Below are 12,736 nucleotides of genomic sequence, written 5' to 3' on the forward strand. Positions count from 1 at the left end.
ATTTAAAGAGTTAAAGTTATTTAATTTTCAGTTTTAATTTTAATATTAAAGATCAAACCAAACTAACCCGCTTTTGGGTTTGGTTCAGAAACTCAGGACCAGAACCGAACCAAATGACAGCCTAATCAGCATTACTGAGATGACTTATTTTCATACGCTTTTCTAATAAGGGTTTGACTGTGTTGGTCTCAGTATTATCTTCTTTATTTTCTCTTATTCTTTAGAGCTTTGGAGGTAGATGTCTTCTGATCTATATTAGATCTAGATAATGCTGCTTTATCTTTGAAGTGTTCGCCTTTCATATTGTTAAAGATCAGTGAATTTTTAAGAAGAAGTAATCAGGATTATAGGTAAAATGAATACTCTTAATTCTACTATGGTTCACAAAATCATTGCTTCAACTTTGTAAATAGAAGCCATGATATATTCCATGATCAATTGTGATATCTCTTATAGATTAGCGATAAGATGTCATAATTCTGTCTAGTGAGCTGTTTGTTATGGTAGTAGATCTCTTAACAAAGCATTTTATTGGTGTTTCAAAAAGAGCATTCAATAAACTTACGAATTAAAATTAGGGGTAGGTGGACTGTTTATATACCCACAGATGTACAGACCTACATCCCAATATCATCAGCCACACGCACAGCCACCAGGATCTTCAACAGCAAATACGCTCGGTGCACATGCACCAAGTCGAAGAGCCTGGATTGAGGCTCTTGACGGTTTCCTGCTCCAGTGTGGTTGGAGTCGTAGGTTTTGGCGCGGTACGGATCGTAGAACCCAGGTGGGGGTAGGATGTGTGTGTTAGACGAAAAGTATACAATCTGCGTACCTACAGTAACATCTTGTTCAAAGGGAGAAATCAGCAGATGGCAAGTCACTCGTAAACCCGCAAACCGGTACGAAATCTTCCGCATATACCTCTTTCCCTAAACCGCTCGACAACAGCCGCCGCGGTGGCTTCGATGTGCATATATACTATATGCAAAACAATGCTGGACAAACCAACTTTGCCAGAGAGCTCCATGAACGGATTCATCGGGAGTGTATGTACATTTCTCCATATTGATCAACTTATCTATACGAACCATAATGATGTTTTAATGCTAATATTAATGAAAAAGTTCCTGAACTACGCATATATCCGCTCTGGGACAAGTGTCATGATCAAAGGGCTTTCACCATAGTGAAACCCTTCAGGATATAGATAGATGCTCTTTGTATACCTTTAACTATATATATGAGCCCTAGATCTTTCTTATATACAATAGAACAATTTTTCATATATACTCAGAATACATATATACCTTAGATTATAACATTAATAATATATCCAATATTTAGTCTTAAAAGATATTGATATTTTATAGTAGTTTAACTACTATATAATTAATTAATTATTAAATCTTTTAGATTAAAAGATCTTTATTTATTTTATTATTTTTAGTTTTTTTCTATCTTTTTTCCTTTCTTTTTTTCTTTTTTCTTTTTTAATACTTTTTTAAGGCTTTATTAAGTTTTAATAACTTTATTAAAATATTTTTTTATCTCTATAAATATAATAATTAATTTTATTTATAGATTACTATTAATTTAAAAGCTCTATATTTATTAATTAATTTTAATCTTTAATCACTTATTATATATATTAATAAGGATATTAACTTTTAAAAAAAGAGTAGTAATATTATAATTGACAAGCTTTTATTATAGTAAAACCCTTCAAGTTATAGATAGATATTCTTTATATATTTTTAGCTATATATATGAGCCTTAGATCCCTTTTATTTACGATAGAACAATCTTCCACACACACTCAGAATGCACACATGCCTTAGATTATAACAATAAGCCTGTTAGCCCCCATCCAGTCGTCATGTTTGAAGTAAATATACTTAGTCCTACTGAGCTTGGTGCTTTTGTTCCGTGGTTGGTGATCAATAGGGGCCTATTGAGTGTGTTAATTCATCCAAAAATAGTAAATAAAGGTGAATAATTGAGAAATCATTCGCAAAGAGCGATATGAATTGGGGAAAGGTTTTCGTTGAATTCGGAGCTGTTAAAGGGGTTATAATCGGTATCCTTTTTTTTTTCCTTTTCAGAAAATATGGTTCGATATTTGACGAGGATGGTACTTCTTGATGACTGATTGGTGGTCAAATTGTGGTCATAAGCAGATTTAAGATTTATTTGAGCTACCGTAAGTTCAAACATAAAAGTATAGTGATTTTAGCAAAATTGACAATGTTTTTCTAATATTGCCGCAACCTGCGGCGCACAATCGAAGTGCCATTTCCATTGGGCTTGAACTCGGCAATCCAGGTCTTCATCTGCTTAATCGCTTCATTGACTACTTGCTGGATGCCAGCATTACTTCGGGCGTTTTCGAGCAACAAATCATAGCAATGGCTAGCATTCTCCATGACAAAGATGGGGTTGGGGTCGGAAGAGGATAAAGGACCCCCAGGACGGAAGTCAGACGACACAGTTTCTTCACGCCAGGGGTCGTATTGTCTAGAGAAAAACGTTAATGCCAAATTCCTTCATGAAGAGAGAAAAGAAAATACCCTTGAGTCCAAATAACTCGTTCAGTTGTTCCAAACCAGCCCTTAGACCAGGCGTTCACAGCATCAGAACGCTTGCCTTTAGCACTAGCATAGGTATACCCATCATCTGGTTGGAAGTATGTCCCACAGGTACGGACGGAGTAGTCGGAAGTCACAAGGCGTGATACTATGGACTTGGTCCCTTTGGGAGCACCACTATTATTGAATTTTAGCATAATTCGTCTATTCAAACTTTCTGAGAAAGAAAATCTTACTTGTGCCAAGCCCCAAAAGGCTCATTGCAACATAGCCACTCCCACTGTTTATTGGCCCTGTTACCAATAGTTTTGTCGGCATACCAGGGGTTCGATGAGTTGTACGAGTTGTAGCACTCTGTTGTGTAATTGGAGCTCCAGTATCCTCTGGATGCGCAGGCTATGGATGGTCAGTTTTCATGGTAAGATTTATTAAGGCTATACTGACATCCAGGGAAAATGAAGTTCCACCATTGTGCATAGCCTGCGAGAGCTTTTTGCACACCGACACCATGGGCACTGGCATTCGCTGGGGGACTCGCGTATACGTTCTGAGATACAGTCAGTCTAGGTGAATTCAAGGATTGACATTTCATATTCCATACTTCAATGTAGTCACAGAAGCTGTACAATGCGGCCGATTCGTCCCATGTTGTGCTCTGTCCATAGGAAGGTCCGCCGCTGGCAATAGCCCTAGTGAAATGTTAATTTTCCACAGCACAGTTCTTCTCTTTCATTAGCATACTGAGCAAAATCATCGTCATGTAGATCGCCCAGTTGGAATTTGTTCTTCAAGCTTAGTTTAGCGGCTTCATCGGATCCTAAAAGCACGCTATCGATGTAATCAATGACATTGACTAAATCGGTACTGCAGTTCTTGGGCAGACGCTCCTGGATAGGAACAAAGTATTGCCACTGAAAATATCAGCAAGATTTTTTTTCCATGGTAGATTAAGGGCAATATACGTAATCCCAGATCGCCTCAACTGGCGCGCTCGAGGCGTGGTAGGCCCAAAAGGTACCTGGCAAGGTTGCTGCAGTCCAGCCAGCTTGAGCGCCACTGTATGAACCGCCGACAAGAATCCAAGGCTGGAATACATTATTAATTTATAGACCTAATTGATGATGGAATTGTCATACAGCATTCTCTGGTGAGCTTCCAGTTGTCTTGTCGAAAGGTAATTTAACATTTTTCGCAAAATTCACGGTATCAGCGAGCGCATTCTTAAAAGTGAGGTGTTGCATTGTCTTCGGGGTTAACTCCTGAACAGGAGAAGATTCCCCATAGTAACGGTCTGCATGTTTAAGACGTTAGTATGAAGTTCCATCAGAAAGGGGAGGGTTACCCACGCTCAAGCATAAGAACAGCACCTCCCATTTCCTGTGCGTAAAGACCGCTTAAGGTTTCATTGGTCAAGTATCCCGTATTCTTAGAAGCGTCACTTTCTCCAATCTGAAAGACGATGATCTACACCCAGCCTGAATTAGCCCGTGCCAAGTATCATGGGAATTGGTTTTGTTTTTGAGCTTACCGGCGACCCAGGACCCTTCCAGTACTGGTCATTCCACCACCAGCGCTGGGAGAACGTTCCCAACTCGGGATGATCATGGTCAAGCAACTGCGTAAAAAAACTTGATCCCAGGTTGACATCATCAGACAACGCTTCTCGAGCCAAGGGAATCTTCGGCAGAGCAGTTGCGACTGAGGTCCATGAGGCGCAAATAGTTGCAAGAGACAGAATGGAGAGCATTTTTGAACGGGCGAAGCAATTGTCCACCAACAAATGAGAGAAAATAGCAGACGATCAATGACCACCTAGCGACAAGGAGGCTGATTCTTAGCTACTTTATAAATGATCGAGTACAACATCACTAGGGTATCGCCGGCGAGATACACCATAACCGCAGCTAGTAGCCATCTGAAACTCGTGCCCCTGGTTGTTTCATCAATACTTGCTCCACATATCGCAGGAAGCTTAAAGGCTAGCACAAAGATAAGAGCACATGGTGGCGCGGCTTAGCCAATTTGCATAAAGGTACTCTAATTAAACTGTCCAAACAAGCGGTCCAGAACAGGCCTCATCTGTATCTCCGCTGATCAGCAAGGATACAGATGTCACTTGGCGTAATATCGCGGGGTCGTAGTGGATAGGACCAATCACGGGTATTCCTGATAAACGACCAGCTAAAAGAAGATCGCTTATCCAAGCTCATGATGGAAAGATGCCTTAGTTCTCTGTGTTTACGCATCTAAATTCATCTTGCTACAGTATATAATAGTAGTTCTCAGAGAAAAGACTGTCAACCAAACATATTATTAATTTAATATTGTCGCGTGTTTTAGGCACCAGCGAAAATCAATGATATCAACCCGCTATCCCAACAAGGAAGATCCATGGGGCTTCACGAAAAGTGCCGATCAAAATCATCAATGCTCGCAACGTGTAATTGAAAGCCCCCGTTTTTATCTATTTTTGAAAGGTAAAGTCCAGCGCGGCCTGTTTGAAGTAATTGCTATTTCTAAAGCGGGAGAGAGCAGAGCATTGTTTGCATTTAATAATCAACCAAAGTGGTGGTAAATTATTTATTTAATTGTTATTATTATTGCCATGAGGCTCTTTGCTCAAATGCATCTTCTCTCACAGTTAGAAACGAGAGAGCAAGAAATAACATAGGAACCAAAACTGCCCTGCCAAGTCATACTAAATAATGCATCCATGATTGTAATATTTACAATGCCGAGATGCCCTGTCTTAGATTTCAGTAACGAGGTAGTAGTTACAAAGTGTTTCATGACTAAGTGCGTTTCATTTCTTGTATTCATAATACAAGTCCTATAGTACGCCACGTGGGCCTTGCGCCAGTTGGAAGATCCTCCCGGAAAATCATGTACAAATAAAGACATTGTAACAGGGTGTTACGAAACCAATATATGCGAAGCTAGATACAGATTAGGATGTCTTAAGCTACTTTAAGATAAGTAGCTCTTAAAGCAGGTAATACTATAATTAATCAATTACTACGACTAGACACTGTTAATATACTATTTATATAGAATTATATCTTATATAAGTATCTATACTTAGTATATAATAAAGTATAGAGAATAGAATGACTAAATATATAAATAATAGATAATTAATATATATTAAATATATATAGATTATAGAGGAATTATAAAAATATTTATTTATATAAATATATTTAGTTTTATATGTCTATAAGGCTTCTTGACACTGCCAACCTCTAAATGCTAAAAAGTAATACTGAGGTAATTAGGCCATTGCCTAATCCCAGAATTGGCACATTTATAAGTCTCCTACAGAGCTCTTACTACTGTCAGATCTTACATTCTACCCTCCCTAAAAGACTCTTTTTCTTAAAAGATATCCTTTCTGAACATTATTTTATATGCTTTCTAGAGATTACTTCCACAAAGTTGTCATAAGAATCGATAAGTCACAGCCAATGAATGTTATAGCGGACGCTATTATATAAGCACCCAACGAGATTTAAGCAATAATGAATGAAATTGTTATTGAGTACAATTATGTATTATGAGAACGATGTTAAAAATAGCTATGCTTTCAGTCTAGCTACAGCTATTGATATAATAATATGATTATTGTGTATTAATGCTTTATTCTAGCATACATTAAGCATATGATCTAACAAAGTAAGATTTTAATATATAGAAGCATAGCTTCTATATAATAAAATAATAATTTTAGATATTGAAGTATGGCTTCAATATCCTTTAATATATATAGATATTTGTTTATTATTATATATTTAATTGATTATCTTTTATCTTCATCTTAAATAATATATTATTATTTAGTATTTAATAAATTCTCTTACTACTACTATTATTCTTAATAGATAATTATCTAATATTAATTTTATATTATTCTTTTATCTTATATTAACAGAATATTCTCTAAGATTTTTAATCTTAAGATAAGTTATTGACAATTTTTAATAATAAAAGATCTTTATAATATTTAAAGAATTATAAATAAATAATATTATCTTTAATAATAATAGATAATAGTTATTCATTTTCTAATAAAATTAAATAAATTTTAATAACTAAGCTTAGAGATACTTTTATTAAAATTATTAAACTTAAAAATATTATAATTTAATAATATATTAATAGCTTAAAATAAAGATTAAAGATTAATAAAGTAGAACTATTCTTAGAAAAATTTAGAATATTTAATATATTTTTTATTTAAATAAAAATCTACTTTTTTAATAATACTATAAAGATTAATATTAAAGAAATAAAAGTATTAATAATATCTAATTTCTTAATTAAAGATATTATAAAATGATTTATACTATATATTAAAAATTAACTTAAAATAAGTATTAAATAAAAGAATCTAAAAATAATTTTAATATTTATAAATTATAGATATTTTATTATTAAATTTAAATAATTTTATAAAATTATTAATGAAGAGCTTATAATAATCTATAAAATTTAAAATATTCAATAAATTTAATCTATAGAAGAATATATATTAATATATTTTTAAATTATAAATAATCTTTATTATAAAGATTAAATATATTATAATTAATACTATAATAAACTTAAGAAAAATATCAAAGATATGATTTTAATGATAAATTCTTAATCAAAGACCTTTTATGAAATAATAAAAATAATATTATAGATTGATTTTTAATAATATAATTAGCTTATAGAAAAGAAAGATTAATATTGAAGAAATTAATAAGTAAATATTCTATAATTAAGAAAACCTTATTATAATTATAATAGAGATATTAAAATGCAGCTTAATATTGTAATTAATAAAAAAGAGAAAGAATAAAGATATAAAGAAAGGGCTTACTATAAATATAAATAAAAAGAATACTTTATAAAAGAATGTTGATAAAGATAAAAATTTAATAATGTTAGCTATTAGAAAGTAATAGCTATCAATTTATAATTCTTTATTCTATATTAAGAAATTACTAAAATAGATAGTAAAAAAGAAAGAGAGGATTTTAAGAAAATATAAAAAAAGTTAATTAAATAGAGATTTAAATAGAAATATAAATTGATTATAAAGTAATAAAGAAGCTTTAAAAAATCTAATAGATATATTAAAAAGATATTTAAAGAAAGTATAACTTAGAAAGAAGATATTAATCTAGAAGAAGTATATTCTTATTAGAAAAGTAAAACTAGATATTAATCTATCTATAGATAAAAGCTATTAATAGAATAATATAATATAAATTAGAATACTAATAATTTTTTATTAAAAAATAAAATCTAATATAATCTAATATTTTAAAATAATAATTAAAAAATGATAAACTATAAGGATTTAGATTAAGAATTAGATATCTTATAGAAATTAAAATTAGTAAAATCTATTAATTAATTATTTTAAAAATGGCTAATATAGAGATCTATCAATATTAGTAGAAAAGACTAGAAAAAGATTCTAGAAAATAGAATAATAAATCTAGAATTAAATTAAGAAATTTTAGAAATAAAAAAAAAGATTTTAGAAATCTTAAAGAAGTTTCTAGAAATAAAATATAAGATTATAGAAACTTAAGATAAATTTATAAAAGATATAAAAGATAAAGAATTATATTATTATATATCTTTTAAGATAATATATTAAAAAGAATCATTTTAGATATAATAATAATATATTGATATATATAAAAGATATTAAGAATAAATATTTAAGGAATATCTAATTTATAGTAAAGATAACTTTAAATTAACTAAAGAAATAGAATAGTTATTTTATTTAAAAGGAATATATTTATATAGTAGAATATTAGAATATATATATAATTATATTTATTATTATTATTCTAAATTAAGTAGATTTAACTATTTAGAAATATATTAAATGTTATATTTTAATAAAATATATATATATCATTAAATGAATAAAAACTTATATAGATGGTTTTCTATATTATTAAAAGTTTTCTATTAATTAATATTTAAATATTTTAAAGAATATAAAGATTGCTAATATATATATAAAGAGATAAGATATTTAAATCATAATTATTTTAAGAGTATTAAATATAGAACAGACAATTATTATATATATTAAGAAAAGATAAAGATAACTGAAGAAAAATAGATGTAATTTTAAGAAGTATAAAAAAGATATTATTTATAATATATAGAGAAAGTTATTATTATAATAGCTATTAATAATGAATTAGTAGAATATATATCTATTATATAAGTTATAATTTATAGAAAGTTAGTAAGAGTGTTTATTGATTTTAGAATATTAATAAACTTCATTAATGAAGAATTCATTAAGAAATATAAGGTACTAATAAAATAAATATAATGATGGCAGATAACTATTACTGTAAATGAAATTATTTTTAATAAAGGATATCTATGGATAATTAAGAATATAATCTTAAAGTTAGAAAAATATATTATAAACACAATATTTAAAATCTTATCTTTAAATCATAGTTATTATAACACAATTCTTAGAATAATCTAATTATAAAAATAGAATCTAATTATTAACTAAAAAAGATAAATATTAAAGATTAACAATATAATATTACAAATAAATAGAGATATAGAAAAGCAATTTAAGATAAATATTACTGAAATTAATAAAATAGAATAAAGAATAATATTAATTTAATTAAAGCTAAAAAAAATATATAAAAAAGAACTTATAAAAATATTTAAAAAGTTATTAAAGAAGTATTATAATTATATTGAATTATTTATAAAAAAAGAATATTAATTACTAATATATCTATTTAAATATAAAGTAATAATAGATCTAAAGCTAGGATTAATATTAAAGCAAGTTAAATAAAAATAGAAATTAATATAGAAACTTAAAGTTAAAGATAAATTTATTAATAAATTTTATTTAGCTAGATATATTTAAGAATTTAAAATAGTAAATTCAGTATTAAATCTCTTTATATTAAAGAAAGATTTAATATTATAGATAATATATAATTATTGATCAGTTAATAATCAAATAATAAATAATATAAACAAAGTATTATATTAAAAATAGAAAAAGAATTTATTATAAAGAATAAAAATTATAATAATATTTAATATTAAATAAAGATATTACAATCTAAGAATATATGAAAAAAATATCTATAAAATGGTATTCTTAATAGATAAAGAACTCTATGAATAGATTATCATTCTAATAAGACTAAAAAATCTATTAGTATAGTTTATGTAGTATATAACATATATATTTAAAAAATATCTAAATAATTTTATCATAGTATATTTTAATGATATAATAGTATTTTTAAAGGATTCTTATCAATATAATGAATATATTTGAAAGATCATAATAAGATTTAAGAATATAGAACTCATCCTAGAAATTAAGAAATATAAATTTGATATAATATAAGTCAAATATTTAGGAATAATTTATATACTAAATAGGCTTAAGATACTAAAAGAAAAGCTAGATATTATTCTAAAATAGCTAGTTCTAATGAATATTATAGATATATAATTATTTCTAGAAGTTATTAACTATATATAAAGATTTATAAAAAAATATACTGTTATTATAATCTTATTAATAGAATTAATAAAAAAGAATAAATTATTTAAATAGATAATAACATATTAGTAAGTATTTAAAAAAATTAAAGAATTTATTAAGCATATACTAATTTTAAAATTATACAATCCAGAATTATAGAATATTATATAAATAGATATATTAGGATATGCAATCAGAGTAATTCTAGAATAGATTGATAATAAAGAAATATATACTGTCGTATTCTACTTAAAAAAATGTATAAAGATTAAATTTAATTATAATATATATAATAGAGAACTATTAATAATTATTAAAATATTTTAATAATAATGATATTATTTTTAAGAATCTAAATATAAAATTATTATAAAAACTAACTATAAGAATCTAAAATACTTTATAATAACTAAGGAATTATTAGAGAGATAGATATAATGATATAAAGAATTATTATAATATAAGTATGCAATTAAATATATATTAAGAAAATAGAATATCATTATAGATATATTAAGTAGATAATCAGACTATATAATTAGTATTAAAATATTAAAGATAAATATTCTAAAATAGAATTTAAAAGTATTATAATATAACTATAATACTATTCTAATAGTAGCTATTAGAATTAAAGAATCAGAATTTAAAAAATAACTAAAAAAAAAAATAAAAAATAATGAATAAATTTAATAGAAACTATATAATAGAGTAATAATACCATAAGATAGATTAACAATATAGAATAATATAATTAGAATACTATAGATAATAATTATAAAAATTATTAAATAATATCATAATCTATTCAGCTAAAAACATCAAAGAATTAATAAAATAGTTAAAATAATAAATTAATTATATTACTTCTTATATCTTAGAAAAAAAATTAAAAATTATATTAAACATTATAAAGACTATAATTAGAATAAACTATCAATATATAAATCTTATAGAAAGATACAGATATCTAAAGTATTAAAGAAAGTATAATAAAATATTACTATTGATTTTATTTAAGGATTACTAGAATTAAAAAAATCTATCTTTAGAATAATCTATACTAATATTATAATAATTATTAATAAACTAACTAAATATATAATCTTATAATTAGTATTAAAAAATATAACTATAAAATAATATATAAGCTTTATATTATAAGAAATATTTTTATAGACTGATTTACTAAAGGAAATTATTATAGACTGAAATAAGCTATTTATAATAAACTATTAGTAAATAATTATAAAAGCATATAGAATAAAGTATAAATTATTAATAATAAATCATTAATAGACTAATAATCAGTCTAAAAGAATGATTTAATTAGTTAAATAATACTTATAGAACTATATAGATTAAGAATAAAATGATTAGATATAGATATTATCAATAATATAATTTATAATGAATAATATAATAAATATAATCATGAAATAAGTACTATATTTTATAAATCTTAGATATTACTTAAGAATAATATAGTCTAATATATTAAGAGAAAGATTATTAAAGATAATGATAATATAAGCTAAGAATCTTTAAACACTTTATCAGACAATCTTATAAGATATTGAATAGACAGAATAAAGAATAAAAATCTATTATAATAGAAAGCATAAAGATACACTAATCTTTAAAAAAGAGAAAAAGTTTACTTTTTATAATAAACTATAAAATAAAAGAATTTTAATATTCTAAATAAAAGATTAAGTAATAAACTTAATATAGTTAAATATAAATCTTTTAAAATTAAGAAAAAATTTATTAATAATAATTATAAACTCTAATTATCAGTAAGAATAAAAATATATTCAGTATTTTATATCTTATTATTAGAATTTATAAAAAATCTAAAAAATAATAAAAATAAAGCTAATAATAATAAATTCAAAGTTAACTTCATTAAAAAATAGAAGATAGAATAGAGAAGAATCTTTTATTTAATTAGATAGATAGAATATAGATCTAATTATAATTTATAGAAATCAGTCAGGCATTTAAATTATCTAAAAAAGATTTAAGCCTTCTATCATTAAGAAACTTAAAGAGTAAAAGATTAAAAGAATTATTTTTAAATAACTTAGAATAAGCCTAAAAGATAACAGTAGCTATTTTATTGGTTTACTATTTAATCAATTTTTATTTTTCTTTCTATTTTTTTTTTTCTTCTTTTTTTTGCTCTTCTTTCTCTAATCTTTCTAGCTCAGCAATATTCTGTATATCTTTTACTATAAAATTACTAGCATATTTCTAAAAAAGATTATCTTATAGCTTTAAATAATAAAGTTTCTTAAAGACCTTTTTTTTCTGAATATAAATTTGATTTTGGACAGTTATAAGCCACTACTACTTTTTATTAGAAAAAGAAGTTTTTAATTTAGTATATTTCTAATTTGAATGAGTATATTTATTATAATAAGAAGATCCTTCAACCATTGTATAAAACTTGTTTAAATTTGTATAATGAATACAGAGAATGATTATCTTAAAATCTTTATCCTTTAAATGATTAGCAAATTTCGATTTTCAGATATAAAAAGATTTCTTTGAAGATATGGTTAGATCATCACTATAAGCATAAAAA

General features: G+C 25.8%; 2 protein-coding genes across 2 annotated transcripts; one reads left to right on the plus strand and one right to left on the minus strand.

The window, feature by feature from the left end:
- Positions 1-859: 859 nt before the first annotated feature.
- BGW36DRAFT_274303 (DOPA-like domain-containing protein) lies at positions 860-1,975 on the plus strand (the record flags this gene model as incomplete). The annotated part of the gene is made up of 3 exons (XM_046210172.1): positions 860-1,049; positions 1,128-1,163; positions 1,842-1,975. Coding segments are annotated over 3 exons (360 nt in total), but the record flags the coding sequence as incomplete, so codon positions are not given.
- Positions 1,976-2,255: 280 nt separating this feature from the next.
- BGW36DRAFT_454936 (putative serine peptidase) lies at positions 2,256-4,335 on the minus strand (the record flags this gene model as incomplete). Its single annotated transcript, XM_046221917.1, has 9 exons — positions 2,256-2,517; positions 2,571-2,765; positions 2,825-2,984; positions 3,033-3,277; positions 3,330-3,499; positions 3,551-3,673; positions 3,725-3,879; positions 3,935-4,037; positions 4,117-4,335. 9 exons carry the CDS (start codon positions 4,333-4,335, stop codon positions 2,256-2,258), a joined length of 1,632 nt encoding a protein of 543 aa, XP_046069989.1.
- Between the last annotated feature and the right edge of the window lie 8,401 nt (positions 4,336-12,736).

Source organism: Talaromyces proteolyticus (genome assembly GCF_021365285.1).
Source record: "Talaromyces proteolyticus strain PMI_201 chromosome Unknown BGW36scaffold_9, whole genome shotgun sequence".
Classification (NCBI taxonomy): Eukaryota; Fungi; Ascomycota; class Eurotiomycetes; order Eurotiales; family Trichocomaceae; genus Talaromyces; species Talaromyces proteolyticus.